Genomic DNA, 20211 nt, shown 5'->3' on the forward strand with positions numbered 1-20211 from the left:
TTAGAAAAAATGGATGTATGTGTGTGTATGTATGGCGTGTGTGTATGTATGTGCGGATACAAATTTTCGTCGACGATTTCGGGAACACCGATCAACCGATTTGAATAATTAAAAAAAACATTCGATTCGTATTGATAAGGAGACGTGCTGATTAGTTTTTGGCGAAGGCAGGTCTAGCCGTTCCGAAGATACGGGGCAAAAAGTGCCGAAAACGGTAACTTAGTTTTTAAGAGAACAAAGCGTCCGATTTTAATAATTCAAAAAACATTTTACTTGTATTGACAAGATGAAGAATTGATCAAATTTTCATGAAGGTAGGTCTAGCGGTTTCGGAGATATGGAGGAAAAAGTAAAAAAAATGAGCCATTTGGCGGTCAAAAATGATCATTAGACATATGCACATCAAATTATCAGATATTTTATAGAGATTTTAACAATAAGTATGCATTTTGTTAACATTCCTATGGGTTCCGTACCAATGCTTATGCGTTAGACAGCGACGCGGCGCTTACGCGCTTTATATTTTGTCCTTATGCAGTTAAAGCAGTACGATTGCTTTGAAAAAAAGTTCAGATCTTCCACAATATGTCAAAATAAAGAAAAAAAATTTTTTTTTCAAAAAAAAAAATCTGTTTTTAAAAAAAAATTTTTTTCAAAAAAAACTAATTTTTTGTCCAATTTATAGTTTCTCAAAAATCTTATTTTTGCGAAGTAAAATTTTTTCAAAAATGTTAATCGTTTTTAAAAAAATAATAATTTTTGGTACGGGAAGTTCCAGCAATTTGCCTTAAGGCACGATGCCCTAATTGCCTTAAGACAGAATTCCACTTACAGCTAGTTATAACTTCTTTCACAAATGTGTTGATGCCATCCCAAGCAGCCTCACTTTGCCACTATTGAACCTGATGTAAATCTCTTAACCAAAGCCGTCTATTTCTACTAGACAAATAGAATATCATTATTTACTTTCTTACTACTCTAGATCTAAATTTAAAATAAAAAAATCCTGTTACGTTTTTTTCCAAATGTATATTTTTAAATTCATAAAGTTACAATAAGTTTTATACAGACAACTTATCAGACAAAGTATCAAACTTTTCAATGTATTATTTTATAAATGTAGTAGTAGTAGTAGCATTCAATACATTCACAATCGCTTTTAAAATCCTTATTCATATCAATAAGTCAGTTGCTGCTAATCATCATAATAACTAGGACACGTTCACGCAAATGTAAACTTGCTTATGTATCTTAAAACTTAACTATATAAGTCGTCGTCACCGATCTCTCCTTGGCCGGGGTGAGGCTCGCTGCCTGATCCTGAGCCACCTTGGCCGGGTGTTGAACTCGTATTAGGAAATCTAATGATGAAATAGATAATTATATAATATATATATATATATATATATATATATTAAAAGTTCAACTTAAAGTTTAAGGGCGTATGATTTTTACCTGAAGTTGGTGCCGAAGCCCCGAGACTGCTGTAGTGTCTGTGCAAACATTTCATATTTACGAATATCATTGTCTGATACTGATCTCCTGGCGAATTTCATTGCCTCTTCGAAATGGGCTTTCGTAATTTCAGGAACTGGATCTTCTTCATCCATCTGAGAAAAAAATATTGTATTATGTGTAAATAGCATTTTATATTTTGTATAATTTTGACGAATATAACGGCTAATAGTTTAAATGTTATAAATTATTTACACTGTGTATGTCCTGAATTGTTTTTTCAGCCTATAATATTTGAAGATTTTTCATTAAAAATAACTACAATTAAAAAAAAATTAACTAGAAACAGAACTGCCAAAAATAATCCAAAATTCCTAAATTTGCTAGAAATTATCAAAAATGATCCAAAATTGCCAAAAATGTTCCAAAATTCCCAAAATTGACAAAAATTATCCAAAATTGTCCAGAATTAGCTAAATTGCCAAAAATGAACAAAAATATCCAAATATGATCCAAAATTCCCAAAAATATTTCAAAACTTCCAAACTTGCTATAAATTATAAAGAAATTCTAAAATTGTCAAAAACTTGCCAAAATTACCAAAAATGATTCAAAATTACTAAAATTGCTAAAAATTATCCAAAATTACCAAAAATGTTCCAAAGTTTTCAAATTTTGAAATATCATCCAACAATTTCAAATTTCTAAATTGAAAAAATTATCCAAAACAACTAAAATTGTCAAATATGATCCAAAATTCCTAAAATTGCTAGAAATTATCCTAAATTATCAAAAATGATCCAAAATTGCCAAAAATGTTTCGGAATTCCCAGCAAAAATTATCCAAAACTGTCACGAATTATTAAAATTGCCAAAAATTAACCAAAATTACTAAAAATGATACTTTCAAATTTCCAAAGTGATTCAAAATTCCCAAAAATGTTTCAAAATTTCTAAAATTGCCAAAATTTCCAAAAATGATTCAAAATTGCCAAACTTGCCAAAAATTATCCAACTAAAATTGCCAAAAATTATCCAAAATTTTCAAATTTTCAAGTATGATCCAACATTGCCAAAAATGTTTGCAAATTCCCAGAATCGCCAAAAATTATCCAGAATTACTAAAATTGCTAAATATGAATCCAAAATTTCCAAATTGATCCAAAATTGCTAAATATGTTACAAAATTTCAAAAATTGCTAAAAGTTATCCAGAACTTTTAAAATTGCAAAAAATTGCCAAAATTACTAAAAATGATCCAAAATTACCAAAAATGTTTCGAAATTCCCAAAATTGCCAAAAACTATCCAAAGTTATCCAGAATTTCTAAAATTGCCAAAAATTAACCAAAATTAGCAAAAATGAAACAAAATTTGCATGATGAAAAATTTTCAAATTTCCAAACATTGCTAAAAATTATCCAAAATTTCTAGAATTGCCAAAATTACTAAAAATGATCCAGAATTACCAAAAATGTTTCGAAATTCCCAAAGTTGACAAAATCTATCCAAAATTAATCAGAATTACTGAAATAGCTGAAAATTATCCAAAATTAACCAGAATTACTGAAATAGCCAAAAATTATCCAAAATCAAACCAAAACGATCCAAAATTTTCAAATTTCCAAATATGTATGGAGCAAAATTTTCAAATTTCCAAATTTCCAAATTGTCAAAAATGTTTCATAATTTCAAAAATTGCTAAAAACTATCCACAATTTCTAAAACTGTCAAAAATTTGCCAAATGTATCAAAAATTATTCAAAATTACCAAAAATGTTTCGAAATTCCCAAAATTGACAAAAACTAGCCAAAATTACTGAAATTACCAAAAAATAACAACATTTGCCTAAAATTAACTAACTGTATGATTGGTAAAAATTATCCAAGAACATTTCCACCAAAATTGCCATTTTTTTTTTAGAAAAATACCAAATATATAACGTATTTATTTAAAATTAACTGTAATTGCCAAAAATAATTAGAAACTGCCAAATATTAATTGCAATTATTGACACTAAATTAAAAATTAATAATAATTACCAATGAAATTATTATAAATAAAAAAAATTCAACTTACGTCCATGGCTACATTAGTATTGGCTGCTCGCTCCCTTTCGCGTCTGATTTCGGATTCAATCGCCTGACGAATGGCGAGTTTGCAAGCCCGTTGACAAACTTCGGTCAAATCAGCACCAGAAAATCCTAAAAAAAAAAATTAACAATATTAAAACAACATTATCTCTCTTTAACAATTATGAATGTAACAATTATGATGATACCTTGAGTTACTTTAGCTATATAATTTAAATCTACATCGGCGGCCACCGGACTCTTGCGTAGATTTGCCTTGAAAATAGCCGCACGAGATTGCTCGTCCGGCAATGGAATGTAAATCAACTGATCGAGACGACCCGGTCGCAAAATCGCAGGGTCGATGATATCTGAAAGGATAAAAGATGATGTAGTAAGTACTTGACTTGATTTCCAGAACTTGTTTCATGTTAAGAGTCCTTCAATCTAAAATTAGTTTAAATTGTCTTCTTTCTATCTATTACTCCAACTTCTACTCGCATTTGGTCTACGGCATTCAATTTTGGGGTTTTTCAGCATCCTTAAAACATGTTTTCAAAGTTCAGAAAAGAGCGCTAAGAATCATGTTCTCTCTTAACTCGATGACAAGTTGTATAACATTCTTACAGTTCCTAACATATTCCTACTTATTACACTTTTCTTTATAAAAAAGAATACCCAGTACTTTAATTTATCTTTCATGTCTAATTCCCACTATGTCACAAGGAATAGAACTATCAAAAGATCGACTTTTAAGCTCAATACTACTTTTAATTCAATTGATAGTTTTGGTATTCAACTGTTCAATTTATCACCTTTACAAATACGTCAACTAAGCAATCATAAATTCCACAACGTTTTGATTAAATTACTAAAAGCCAACAGTTTTTATGATATTTTTGAATATATTAATTTTGACTTCAAGAAATACAGTGGAACCATCCCCTCTATATTATAAATATCCATTATTACTAATTATATGTGATATCTTACAAATACAACAATTTTTGGCTATAACTGAGTATTACTTAGCAGTGAAATATTTTTCTTAGTCTCTGATACTGCTCTTTTTTTCAGAAAAGCTTCTGAACTTTTTAATAATTTCTGCGAATTAATGGATATACAGGACCTCAGCCTTTGAAAATGCTCTAAACGAAGACGCAATATCAAGTTTCATAAAATCAAGTCAAAATTAAATTATTTTAGCATTCCTTTATTTGTATTTTATATTTGGTTGTTATTTTCCCGTAGGGTAAGTTATTGTAATGGGCCGAAAATCGGAATTGAAAATCTTTACATTTCTCGACGTTTTGAAGGTTTCTGAACATTTTGGCATGTATGTATGAATACAAATTTCCAGTCACGTTTTAGGGCGCGGATCAACCGATTTGAATGGTTCAAAAACATTCGATTCCTATTGATAGGGGGAAAAGAGCTGATTAGTTTTTGGCAAAGGCAGGTCCAGCCGTTTAGGAGATACGGAGCAAAGAGTGCAGAAAATAGAAATCGAATTTTTGAGAGAACGGAGTATCCGATTGGGAGACGTGTTTATTAGTTTTTGGCAAAGGCAGGCCCAGCCATTTTGAAGATACGGAGCTAAATATGTAAAAAATGGCAGTTTTTGAGAGAACTGAGCGTCCGTTTTAAATAATTCAAAGAACTTTCTGCTTGTCTTAACAAAATAATTGATTTTGGAAAAAAAAATTGTCCCAACTTTTTTTTTTTTAGTTTTTTGTATATTGAAAATATTTCAGATTTTATTTTTAATTCTGACTATAGTACTAATATACTTTGAACAAATAATTTCAACTCTGCAATTCAGTTTATATAATTATTATAAATATTAGACAGTTACAATATTTATAATAATCTATTTGAAAACATTCAGTATTCCTCGAACATTTCGTTACGGTACTGGAAGTTCCAGCAATTCGCCTTAAGGCACGATGCCATAATTGCCTCAAGACAGAATTCCACTTACAGCTAGTTTTGTTATTTAATTGTAAAATTGTGAATTGTATATCTAATACATCTAATATTAGGTTGTCAAATATCTCCCTTCCGCCTTTTTGTATTATAAACCAAGAGCAAAAAAGCAGAAGGGAGATATTTGACAACCTAATACATCTATGTTTGAATGTTTGATATGATGTTTACTATCCTACCTGGTCTGTTCGTGGCGCCGATGATGAAAACATTTTTCTTGGCCCCCATGCCGTCCATTTCGGTCAGGATCTGATTGATGACACGATCGGCGGCTCCGCCGGCGTCTCCGACGTTGCCGCCACGACTTTTTGCAATTGAATCGAGTTCATCGAAGAACAGGACACAAGGGGAAGCCGAACGTGCCTGAAAAAATTAACAAAAATCGATAAAGAAAAGTATGGAGTGGTACCCCGATTTAAGAGTGACCTGACATACGACTGTTTCGGGATACGAGATTGACCTACAAGGAGCGATTCGTTGTTTCGACATACGAGTAAAATTAAAATCCGAGACGACCTTTAAGCGAGTCAAGGTTTCTCTCAAAAATGTTAATAGCATAATTAAATTATGGAAAATTTTGTGGGTTGTTACCATGATTTTCCTACCATAAAAATATTTTGACTGTTTCATGAGAGTAAATCATGTTGTAAGTTAGTCACATTTCAGTGTTATATTAATATTAATATTAACTGTAACGACTTATCCCTTACAATATATCGATTAATGACTTAACATTTGAAATTTTGATAATGCATTATTTTGGTGACATGTTTTTTTTTAATTAAAGCGCGAAATTATTGAAAAATATGCGGAATGCAAAGATCTGTGAGCGTAACACATCATATATGTTCACAGTGTTTAAACTGAAAGATTAGATAAAGGATATAATTGTAGTTGCAAGTATTATTAAAATAATTTATAATCAGCTTTTCCAGTTTTAAAACAGTGATTTCTAAAGTAGAAATGAAAATCAATATACGACGTTAATAATTATTTACTACGTCTATAATGAAGTCATAAAATATTTATAAATTTTTAAAAATATAAGAAACGGCTCGGCCAATTTTTGTCCAAAACTAAACAGCACGACTTCTAAATAACATCTTTCGAATAGTTTTCGAATTTTTCATCGATTCAGAATTTTTAGCTGAAGTATGGACGGAAAATTACAAAAAAAAAACGGCTCAGCCGATCGTATTGAAAATCTATCCGGCGCAAGGAAAGTGGTTATCAAGTTTCATTAAATGGTTTTTAAATTTTTTAAATTGACTCAACCGTTTTTGAGAAAACGGCGATAAAAGGTCTAATTTTGACGAACGTCAAAAAACAGCGACCAATGTTTTCAAACTTTGGCGAATTTTCAAAGTTTAAACGAGTTGTAGGGCCGAAATATTTTAGTATCATATAGCAGACCATGATATCAACCGCAAAAAAAACATGAAAATTGAAATAAAAATTTTCAACACTTTATTACAAGAAAACGGCCCGGCCGACCTTTACCAAAAACTAATCAGCACGATTCTCAACCAGTATCTTTAGAGCGATTTTTGAATTTTTAAAATCGATTCAGAATCGATTTTTTTACATTTTTCTGCTATTTACAATGTAACGGCTTGGCTGATCGTCGCGCAAAATTGATAAACACTAGTCCTCATCGAGATATATCGAATGGCTTTTAAATTTTTGAAATCGGTCCAGTCGTTTCTGAGAAAACGCCGATTTACGGTGAAAAATCTGTTCACATACACACACACACATACTTTTTCCAAATAGTCTCATGGGATTCGGAATGGCTTGAAATATGAAGAAAATCAAATTAGCGAATCGAATTTTTTGATGAAAACATAAACTACTCTTTCTTCTGGAAGTTAATTAACTACCAAACAACCTAATTAATACAAAAGTATATAAAAATTGTTAATTGGATCAAAATCGATGCTTAGTAACTTCATATAGTATTTATTAATAATTTTAAAACAATGATCAGTTTATTAATAAAAAAAAACTATTTTTTATCTGTACCTTGTCAAAAATATCTCGAACGTTCGCTTCAGACTCTCCAAACCACATAGTGAGCAATTCTGGACCCTTTACAGAAATAAAGTTAGCTTGGCACTCGTTGGCAATAGCTTTCGCCAACAAAGTTTTACCTGAAAAAAAAAACAAACAATTAATTAGTATATATATATATACGAGGTCTGTTCAAAAAGTACCCGGAATTACTAATAATTAAATTTCGCGGGTCTGGAGTGTCTGATTGTCAAAATTTTTTTTTATTGTGTTGGTATACATGCCCCTAAAGTATGATGAAATTTTCAGCTATATTCACTGTTTACTTTGTCTGTGGTAGTCGCTAAGGTTCGACGTGTTTTTCTGAGCTCGGCGATTTTTACAATGGAAGAATTGAAAAGTCAAAGAATTTGTATTAAATTTTGCGTAAAAAATGAAATAAAGTGTTGCAAAGTGCAAAAATTCACCAGATATGGCTCCGTGTGACTTTTTCCTATTCCCAAAGTTGAAGAGACCCATGAAAGGACGGCGGTTTTCCTCGATTGAAGAAAATCGCTGAGAGTGCTCAAGGACATATCAAAAAGTGAATATCAAGGGTGCTTCGAAAATTGGAAAAAACGCTGGCATAAGTGTATTATATCTGGGGGGGACTACTTTGAAGGGGACCACATTAATGTAGACGAATAAATATATATATATATATATATATATATATAAATTTTTCAATTTACCGCATCCGGGTGGTCCATAAAACAGTACTCCCCTTGAGGGCTGCATGCCGAATTTAAGGAATTTATCAGGATGTTCAACAGGATACTGCACCAATTCCTGCAATTCACGTTTAACATTTTGCAGACCTCCGATATCGTTCCAGGTAACGTTCGGTACTTCCACAACGGTTTCGCGAAGGGCGGACGGAGAAGATTTTGTCATGGCGTACTAAAATAATAAGTAAACAGTTAAGAAGGTTGTTGTATTATAAAAAATGATTATTTATTATTATCGTTCTCCTTACTCTGAAGTTCTCCATCGACACGGCTAAAGAGTTCAAAACTTCCGCGTCGATTTGTTCGTCTTCCAAATCGATCAAATCCATTTTTTCTCGAATTTGTTGCAAGGCTGCTTCAGAGCAGAGCGAAGCGAGATCGGCGCCTACGTGACCGTGAGATTCGGCAGCAATCTGTAGAAAAAAAAAATACATTACATATACAATATGCACACACATAGAACATAATACACCTGTGCCTCGTTTTACACTGAAGATACGTTCCAGAAAAAAACGTGTAACTTGAAAAATTCACTTTTATATGAAAAAACCGCGCTAAAAAAAATTACTGTGAAAAATACCTTTTTTGTTAGTTTTTAATATGATGAGTAACAAATACATTGGACGAAAAATGAATATTAATATATTTAATACCAAGCATATTTAATAAATTATACAAAAAATAATTTATTTCAATAATAAAATACAAAAAAACTATTTTCAATATTGCATTTTCTTTATAGATAAGAATTAAATTTGGTTTGTACAAAACCTTTCTTTTTCCCTCTAGTTAACATTCCCTAGGGCAAGTTATAGTAATGGGTCAAAAATCGAAATATATTCTTTTTTGCATTTCTTCACGTTTCAGAGATTTCTGAACATTTTGCCATACCTCAAAAAATATGAATGTGTGTGTGTGCGTGCGTATGTTTGTATCTGTGGATATTACAAGTACAGTTTCAGTCGTTTTTGGGAGTACTACTCAACCGATTTGAATGGTTCAAAAAACATTCGATTCCTATTGACAGGGAGATGTGCTGTTCAGTTTTTAACAAAGGCAGGTCCAGCCGTTTCCGAGATACGGAGCAAATAGTGCAGAAAATAGAAATCGAGTTTTTGAGAGAACGGAGTATCGGATTTGAATGATCTAAAAAACAATCAATTCGTAACGATTGGGAGAAGGGGTTATTAGTTTTTCGCAAAGGCAGGTCCAGCCATTTCGGAGATACAGAGCTAAATGTGTAGAAAATTGCAGTTTTTGACGAACTAAGCATCCGATTCAAAAAACTTTCTGCTTGTGTTGACGAAACAATTGCTTTTGGGAAAAGATTTTTCTTTTTTTTTAATTTCCCAAAAATATTTTTTTTAAATATCGAAAATAATTCAGATAATAATTTAAAATAATTTAAATTCTGGATAATGTTCTAAAGCTCACAAATATACTTCAAAAAATAATTTTAACTTTGCAATTCAGTTTATATAATTCTTACAAATATTAGACAATGTCCTTCATTTTAAATTCGATTAAGTTTTGTTTATGTACTTTCATGTAAACATATAAGTTACAATATTTATAATAATCTATTTGAAAACATTTAATATTCCTTGAATATTTCATTACAAATATTCAAGGAATATTAAATGTTTTCAAATAGATTATTATAAATATTGTAACTTATATGTTTACAGAAAAGTAAATAAAATAAACTTAATCTAATTTAAAATGAAAGACATTGTCTAATATTACATTACAGCACGGGAAGTTCCAGCAATTTGCCTTAAGGCACGATGCCATACACCTTTAGTTTGTTTATTTTTATCTTTTGCTATTGTCAAACTATATATTTTTTCAATCAAAGATTTTGTTATTTGTTTCTAATAAATTTACGCCATCAACGATATATAAACTAATTAAAAACAAAGTTTAAAAACAATGATGCATTTGGTTTTGATATTTCATTTCAACAAACAAGCATATACACACATAAAATTTAGTTTGGATCATAAAACATTGAGTTGCCATCTCATCTACATATTTCCATCATAGACTTAGACTACTAAAAATTCGTAACTGTAAGGTACATTCTGTACTCTTGTATTTTGACATTAAAACAATTAAAATATTATTGTAGATATAAGCAAATTATAGTTTAGTGTTTATAATTTCGTGTAAATTATAAAATAAATAAATTTGTTTGAAAAAGATTATTTCCAAGAACCGCGTAAGACCGAAAACATGTAAAACGAGTACCGTGTAAAACGGGGGATAGGTATATCATGATAATTTTTTTTTTCATCATTTACCTGTTCCAGGTCAACATCTTCGGCGAGCTTCATGTTCTTTGTATGAATTCGCAAAACTTCCAAACGTCCAGTTGCATCAGGAATTCCAATATCGATTTCGCGATCGAATCTGCCAAAACGCCTGAGAGCAGCATCGATGGAGTTGGGCCTGTTTGTTGCAGCCATCACAATCACATGGGAGCTCTTCTTCATACCTAAGGAAATAGAAATATAGAACTAGAATAACTTAGAACTTGGAATGCTTTAATATGTCTTGTTTATTATTATTATTACCGTCCATGAGTGTCAAAAGTTGTGAGACGATACGGCGCTCGACCTCTCCGTGAGTTTTCTCTCTTTTCGGTGCAATCGCATCCAATTCATCAATGAATATAATTGCAGGAGAGTTCTTCTCGGCCTCCTCGAAGGCTTTTCGCAAATTGGATTCGGACTCGCCGGCCAACTTGCTCATAATTTCGGGACCTGTGAAATAAAAATAAACAAATATTTGTAACATCAGTAGGGTGACCATACGTTTCGGTTTGGCCGGGACAGCCCCGGATTTTCACCTTGAGTTTTTGTAAATGTAATATTTTTCCCGGATTTAGATCTTTTGTCGACTTTTCGTAAATTAAAATTAAAATGAACAAGAACTATCACCTTGGTATGTCAGTAACCAAATACTGCATCTGAGAATCGATACTGTCTAGGAGGTAATAAAAAACAGAAGCGATCATCAACCACAATAACCCCACAATTATTCCCATATTGAATCCATCACATATTAGAAGATTGAAGAATAAGCATCCTTTCGATCGATCTTATACAATAAAATGGACCAACTTGTCATATATGTTGAAATCCAAACAAAGCAACAAATGCTAATTTTTTTAAATTAATTATAAAGAAAATTAAATAGAACTTTATACACGGCTCAAAAGCAGAGAAAAAAACAGAATTGCTCAATTTCGATTAATTGAAATACCTAGAAACAAAAGTCCGCAATTTTGATTATTAAAAAATTATTCACATATAAAACTTGTTTTGTTGTATCCTTGAATAGCATTTGTTATTTTAAATTGACGACAAATTGCCGTCCCGGTTGACTATAAAAAAATATGTTTACCTTAGTTTTAGTAATCGTCCAAAAATCGAAAATGAAATTTTTTGTATATCTTTGTCTTATAAGTTTCTCAAGATTTTGATATGTTTTAAAAAAAAACGGATGTGTGTATACAATTTTTTGTCAGAGCAGAAAATGAAAATTAAAATTGTGAGAGAACGGAGCATCCGATTTCAACGATTCAAAATAAATTGTACTATGAATTGACGTAATGAAGAAATGATTAAGTTTTTGCGAAAGCAGTTCCAGCGGTTTCGGAAATTCAGAAAAATAAAAATGAATGAAAATGCCATTTGACGATAGAAATTCAGATATTTATTATATATTTCGTCAGTCTGGATTAAGCGAAATGAATGGGTATCAAGAATTTTCAAAAAATTTAAGTTTGTAAAAAAAAATACAATAAAATTAAGTTTTTAAAAAATCATTCTCAAAAAATAAATTTTCAATTTTTTCAATATTAAAATTCCTCTAAGGCTTTCAAAATTTTCAACAAGGTTTAAAAAAATCAACATTCTTTAAAAAAAATTTAATTTTTCAATTCAGAACTTTTAAAAACTTTAAATTACAGTACGGAAAGTTCCAGCAACTTGTTTTAAGGCCCAATGGCATGCACCACTAGTTAATATAAAAAGCAAATAGTCTCAGGTTATAACAAAAAGTTTAATAACAAAGATATACCCAGAGTAAAATTAACAAGAAAGTTCTTCAAAAAAAAAAAAAGAAAGTTGTGCCACTAAACGTTTTTTTGCAATTTGCATATAAATCGGATTCGTGTGTCGACCACAGATAGTTTTAACATTAACTCATCATTTTTTGATAAATCAATTGATATTTTAATATCAACCCATATTAGCTCCCACTCTAATTTTTATGCAATCAAATAGGTTTTATGCACTTGTTTATAATAGTCTTGTAGCTTTTAATAAAATCGATTAAAACAAATGATTTGTTTGGAAAATTTTGTACAAAATTTAATTATTTATAATATTGTCATTTTTTTATATTGACCTATATGAACTTGGCATAATCAAAAAGCGTTTTTAAAATAGAAATCTAATCCAAAATGCATTGAAAGTGCATTTAATCATCATATCTCTAATAACTATTAAACGGTTCACCTAAAATGAATGAAATATTTTGCAAATTTGTACAAAAATAAATTAGCTACAATATTGTTTAACATAAGTACCTACAGCAACTCAGTTTACTCTAAAATCGTTTTTGAACTAAGAAATCCAATTCAAACGCGTTAAAAATGCATTTAATCATCATATCTCTTGTAACTTTTAAATGGTTTAACTAAAATGAGTCAAATATTTTGCAAATTTGTACATAAATAAATAATGAACCGTATTCTAAAGCATTATAAAACCCTGTATCAATTCGGAATGCTCTAAAATCGTTTTTAAAATGAGAAATCTAATCCAAAATGCGTTGAAAGTGCATTTATCCATCACTCTTGTAACTCTAAAACGGTTTAACTAAAATGAGTCAAATATTTTGCAAATTTGTACAAAAATAAATTAGCTACAATATTGTTTAATATTATAAGTACCTACAGCAACTCGGTTTACTCTAAAATCGTTTTTAACTAAGAAATCAAATTCAAACGCGTTAAAAGTGCATTTAGTTTTTATATCTCTTGTAACTTTTAAATAGTTCATCTAAAATAAGTGAAATATTTTGCTCATTTGTGTAAAAATAAATTAGCTACAACATTGTTTAACATTATAAGTACCTAAAGCAACTCGGTGTACTCTAAAATCGTGTTTAAGCTAAAATATCTAATACAAACTCATTGAAAGTACATTAGAACTCTTAAATTAGAACTTTTAAATGGTTTAACTAAAATGAGTCAAATATTTTGCAAATTTGTACAAAAATAAATAATCAATTTTATTCTCAAACATTATAAAACCCTAATTCGACAGAGCATACTCGAAAATCGTTTTTAAAATGAGAAATCAAATCCAAACGCGTTAAAAGTGCATTTAATAATTGTAACTCTTGTAACTTTTAAATGGTTCAACTAAAATAAGTCAAATATTTTGCTAATTTGTACAAAAATAAATAATCAATTGTATTCTCAAACATTATAAAGCCCTAGATCGACTCGATTTTAAAATAAGAAATCTAATCCAAACGCGTTAAAAATGCTTTCAATTATATCACTTGTAACGAAAGCGAAATATTTTGCTAATTTGTAAAAAAGTAAATAATCAACCGTATCCTAGATTATAAAATCCTATCTCGACTCGGTATACTCTAAAATCGTTTTTAAAATGAGAAATCAAATTCAAACGCGTTAAAAGTGCATTTCATATCTCTCATATCTCTTGTAACTTTTGAACGGTTTATCTAAAATAAGTAAAATATTTTGCAAATTTGCACAAAAATAATCAACTTTATCCTCAATAATTAATTATGAAACACTACATCAACTCAGATACTTTAAAATACAATAATACATAGAAATTATGCATTGACCAATTGTGCATTGTACATTTATTTATTTTATCTATGCATCTTTCACTTTTGTAACTATTTTAAAATTAAAGATTATATTTATTTCACAAAAAAGATGTATGTGGCAAATATGTTGAATATTAAATATTCTATAATATTATCTAACAACATTAATTCTTGCATCAACTCAGTATATTTTAAAGAAATTGATTTAAACAAAAAGTACCAACAAACTTGGATAAAAATATTCAATGTTCTAAAGTTTTTGTTTAAATAATCAATAATTATATATTTTTATATGAATTATATACATAATTATATCTTACCGTTTATCAAGAAGAAAAAAGCTCCTGTTTCATTAGCGACTGCTCTGGCAATAAGAGTTTTACCAGTACCAGGAGGTCCGTACATGAGAATTCCACGAGGTGGTTTCACACCGATAGCTTTGAACAAAGACGGATGTCTCAAAGGCAGCTCTACCATTTCTTTAATTTGTGCCAATTGTTTTCTGCAACCACCTAATAAAAAATAAAAAAAACATTTGTATTAATAAGTAAATCTTCAACATCCTTGAATAACATTATCTATTAACTTACCAATATCATCATAACCGACAGCATTGAGAGCTTCTTCCTCTTCCTCACGCTTGATTGGATCCCCTTCGCAATGAATGACTGTGTCAGGAGCCACGATACAATAAGAAGCAGGATCTGTTTCGACTACTTTGAATTCTATTGCTCTCATACCGCCACGGACAATAAATGTGTCGTCCTTGTGAATTGGCCGATAGGCTTCTAAGAAGTAGGGCTTGAGGTAGACCTCGAACAGATTTCTGAGGAACAAAATTTAATTATATATATATATATATATATATATATATATATATATATCTCGTGCCACGATGTTGGTTCGCAATGGACGCCCAAACTACTGAGCCGATTTTGAATTTTTTTGGCTCATCGTGTGCATATATATCCAACTTAGGTTATAGGAAATTTTGAAAAGTAAATTTAAAATTTAAATATATAATTATTATAAATTTCTAAAAATTTTGACAGAAAATGACCTAAAAAAAACAAAACACTAAAATGACAAATGTCAAAATTTAAGGAAATTTCGATATATAATTTTTGAAAAAAAAATTTGACATTTCAAAAAATAAAATTCAAAAACATGTACATATATAGAAATATCCAACATTTAAATCCAAATTTGATCTAATGCTATATTCAAAATCACTGTTTATAGTTTTAAATCTAATTAAAAATCAATGCTTAAAAATTTAAATAAATGTTGACATGTAAAAAAAATAAATGTCATTTGTCAATATTTATGAAAATAATTATATAAATAGATTTAATTGATTAGCCTACCAAATTATTTTGGAAACCAAAACTTCATCAAAACATTATAGATCAGAGATCACAATAAAAAAGCTGCATATTGAATTTAAAATTAATCATAAACAAAATTTTGACATTTTACAAAAAAAATGTTTAATGACTTTCTTCAATAAGAAGCAAATTAATTATTCCAAGTTATGTTATAGGCAATATTGCCAAGCAAATTATAGATACCAAACATTATTGTAAAATAAATATTATCATATTATATTAATTTTGAACCAAGAAGGAAATATTTTGACATTTATAAATTTAGTGCATATTGGATATATGAAATTGACATTCACTATTTTTCAATTAAATGCAAAAGTAAATAATCTGATTTTTATATAAAAAATTGTATATTTAGATGAAGATACTGCGTTGATTTAGACTAAAATTTAATTTATTGACATAAAATTAAAATAAACAAAACACTATGATGCGTTGGAATTGTTTATCAGAGTGTAAAATTTGTGTAATTAAAATATAATATTAATATTAATATATCAGTTAAGATATATTTTGATTGTCATCGCAAATGCTAATCTTACAGGAAATTGTAACCTCTTAAATGGAATAGTACAATCTGAGGCTATCATTGGAATCTGACAAAAACAAACAAGACAAACTAAATATTATATCATATCATTAAATTTTGACCGAAAAAAAAATATTTTGACAATTATAATTAATTTGAAATAAAATGCAAATGTCAAAAATCAGATCTTTATGTAAAAAAATATTTATTTCCACAATATTCCTGTGGTGATTTAGCCAAACTTATGAATTTAACAATTATATAATTATTCATTGATGACTTAAAATAATTAATAATTTATTAACAAATAAATAATATTTGAAAGAAAATTTTATTGACATATATGACATGACACAAGTATAATAAACAAAAAACTATGATGCGAGTGAATTAATTTTTGAAGTATGAAATGTGAAATAATTTTGAAAATTATAACAAGTTTCTAACTATTTGTCAAAGAATCAGAGTCCAAATCTATTAAATAGTTGATTTTTGGCACTTTTATTAATTTTTTTATCAATTTAGGCATATTTTTTATGGCAAAACAACGTTTGCCGGGTTAGCTAGTATATATATATATATATATATATATATATATAAATATTATATTTCTATTATCCCTTACCCTGTTAGGCCTTCAACAGAATCATCAATGGGCAGCACATGAATTCGCTTTCCATACTTCACGTCTGGACAAGGCTGCACAGAAACAACATCAGACAAGCGGACACGCAAGTTGTTACGTACAACTCTGTTCATACGGATTTTTTCATCGGGGCAAGTATCATCAGAGAGAACGATGCAAACTGTCTCCTTCCTGCGTTTGCCTTTTAATAATACTGTATCGCCTCTGAATAGCTGCAGTTCGTCCATTTTAGCCTGAAATAAAAGAAAACTGGTAAAGGATGGAGAAAATTTATTGTTGCTTTGTTAAAATTGTTTGTTTTGAAGTAATTTTTAAAATAAAGTAAGGTCTGGTGCCAAATGGTATTAGATAGAATTAAAATATTAGGTTGTCAAATATCTCCCTTCCGCTTTTTTGCTCTTGGTTTATAATACAAAAAGGCGGAAATAAGATGTTCGACAACCTAATATGTGGATTGTATTTAAACCTTTACATGTAATATTTATTTGTAGGACTTTTATTTATTTGTACAAAAGGGAAAAAATCTAGCACATGCATCATTTACATATAAATTATATATTTAATACATTCTGGTATAAAATTTTTAACAAAAATATAAGTTTCTCAAGTTAATTAGGACAATTTTCTGCAATGTACTAAGAATTTTGAAAATTTTATTCTGGAGACTTTTTTTTATTTAGCTTATCAGAAACTAGATAATTTTTACTATATTCCCATAAAAACTGTTCTATACACTTTGGTACAAAATTTTTGTAAACTAGTGGTATATGGCATCATGCCTTAAGGCAAATTGCTGGAACTTCCCGTACCAAAAATTAATTTTTTTAAAAAAGATTACAATTTTTTTAGAATGAAAAAATTAGATTTTTGAAAAATTTTAAACTTAACTTTTTTGGATAAAAAGACTTGAAAAAAAGTCTTTATGCTGAAATATTTTGAACTTTTTTTTTAAAGAAATCGCACTGCTATATAGCTGCCTAAGGACGAATTATCGAAGCGCGTAGGCGCCGCATCGCCGTCTAACGGACATAAGATGTTAAGAAACCCATAGAAATGATAAGAAAAATTTATACACATTAAAAACTACATAAAATATCTCATAATTGTATGTGTATATGTCTAATGATCATTTTTGACCGGCAAATGGCATTTTCTTTCACTTTTTTACTAGATCTCCGAAAACGCCAGACCTGCCTTCGCCAAAAACTAATCAGCACGTCTCCTTATCAATACAAATCGAATGTTTTTTGAATCATTCGAATCGGTTGATCTGTGTTACCGAAATCGTCGACGAAAAATTGTATCCGCACACACACACACATCAATTTTTTCTAACGTATGCCAAAATGTTCAGAAATCTTTGAAACGTTACAATTTAGAAATGTAAAGTATGTTGTTATTTACATATAATTTATGATTTTATAAATTACACAAAAAAAAAAAAATCCATATGATTTTGGTATGAATACAAAAAATGCAAGTTTTCTGATTACAAAGAAAGAATACACAGTGAAAATATATTCAGAACAACAATTTAATAATATAATAATTTCACATTAACTCTTTATCAAGAATATATATACTGATTAAAAGAAAAAATATATATTTAATCATTCTTAGTAGAAAACTGATTTTCATGATCATAATAATTAAAAGTTAGTTAAAATTATTAAAGAGTAATATGTGATATCATCAGTAATTTATTTATTATTATTAAATGTCCAAGTTATAAGTACTTCATTTATAAAAAAATTGCTATTTGAAGAAATTACTTATTTATATTTTTAACTAAAAATGCTAATGACAAATTCATAACACATTTTGCAAATTCGATTCAAACAAATTCTAACAACTAAGTGTATCTAATTTGATACACTTGGGTTAATTAAAAAAAAAACACTTTCGTAATAGAAAAATTCATAAAAATAAGCAGCTATCAAATATATATATATATATATATATATATATTATGTGTGTGTGTGTGTGTTTGTGTGTGTAGCATTTTATTGGCTAAGTTATGATTGATTTATTAACATTACTAGTTTCGACACTCAGTATATGTTATCTTTCAGCTAAAATATAAAATATAGATTTTTGAAAGGATTCAGCAAATAAAGCAAATATAATATAAATAATAAATAAAATTAAAAAACAATAATAAATACACACCTTGTATCAAACTTTCCAATAGTGGCATTGGAATATATATATGTTTTTGAATTAAAAGTCAAATTTTTTTTTACTTATTTTAGCTGAAAGACTATTATTTATATATATATATATATATATATATATATATATATATAATATAATAAATTGTTTCTTGGGCATCCATCCAGTAATTAAAAAACAGTTTTAATGAAAATGTTTTTATTTATAGAGAACATACGTTTCGGGTCTGGATTTGACCCATCTTCAGTGCTACAATTAAATAATCAGGGTTACAACTTAAAACAATATAAAAAAATACATAATTAACAGACAAAAATAAGTAAAACAATGTATATGAAAAGTATATATGAAAAACAACATAAAATAAACAATGTAAAGAAACTCACCATACAAATAAACTTTGAAAAAAACACAAAAACACAAAATTGCACGAAAATAAATAAAGTGAAATAAAAAATTGATGAAACGTCGAGTTATGAAAATTTTTTAAAAAATTGTAAATTAAATGAATGATATATTTTATTATAAAAAAGCTTATTCCAAACGAACATGTTGTTAGTTTGGAAGTTGTATTACGAGTGTGTACGAGAGTAAAATGTGTGCGAACGTGTTTGCGGAAAATACTGGAAACTGTATCGTCATTGGTGAGAGAACGGGATAGAGAGAATTTTGGTGGTTCCATATTACGAAGATTTTCTCAAATCATGCGCAGTAGGAACATAGTAAAAAATTTATACATGTGCAAGACATCCATAATCAAATCCCAAAAATATGTGAATGAGGAGAAAATTATTAAGAAAAAGTATAGATATAACAGAAAAACGATAATAGTTAAGGAACGATAAAAGTTACATAAAAATTATAACATAACATATATATGTATATAAAGCAAAACAATAAATGTAATATATGTATACACATACACATACACATATTGCATACACAAAAGAATATGTAGAATACATAAAAGAAATGTTAGGATGTATTGCGCATATTGAAAATTATTTGAAGCATCGCGGTAAATATTGCAAAGAGAAGCCGAATCAAATCGTTGTTAATAGAAGGTAATATTTGTATGAAAATACTCTCAGCGAACTTCTGCGTAAAATGTTAGATTCACGATGAATAACTCTTGGATTGGTGAAATTAAAAGAATGTTTAAATTTGGAGACATGCTCGGTGATCATGGTTTTATTTTGTTTTCTGTTCAAACTATTAAGTTCGTGTTGGCGCATTCTTTTTGAGAGAAATGTGAAGTTTCTCCAACATAACAGCTTGAACAATCATTACAATCAATGACATATAC

At 28.9% G+C, this 20211-nt stretch overlaps 1 protein-coding gene across 1 annotated transcript; it reads right to left on the minus strand.

The window, feature by feature from the left end:
* Positions 1 to 1092: 1092 nt before the first annotated feature.
* On the minus strand, positions 1093 to 16966 carry LOC113363844 (transitional endoplasmic reticulum ATPase TER94; the record flags this gene model as incomplete). Its single annotated transcript, XM_026606323.1, is given in 13 exon segments — positions 1093 to 1361; positions 1456 to 1610; positions 3535 to 3659; positions 3737 to 3898; positions 5693 to 5876; positions 7536 to 7663; positions 8255 to 8462; positions 8539 to 8703; positions 10594 to 10787; positions 10867 to 11055; positions 14491 to 14682; positions 14761 to 14996; positions 16713 to 16966. Coding segments are annotated over 13 exon segments (2295 nt in total), but the record flags the coding sequence as incomplete, so codon positions are not given.
* Positions 16967 to 20211: the final 3245 nt, after the last annotated feature.

This window comes from Ctenocephalides felis, unplaced genomic scaffold (assembly GCF_003426905.1).
Source record: "Ctenocephalides felis isolate EL2017-DRISC unplaced genomic scaffold, ASM342690v1 CF-g0.4_SCAFFOLD_00845, whole genome shotgun sequence".
Taxonomy (NCBI): Eukaryota; Metazoa; Arthropoda; class Insecta; order Siphonaptera; family Pulicidae; genus Ctenocephalides; species Ctenocephalides felis.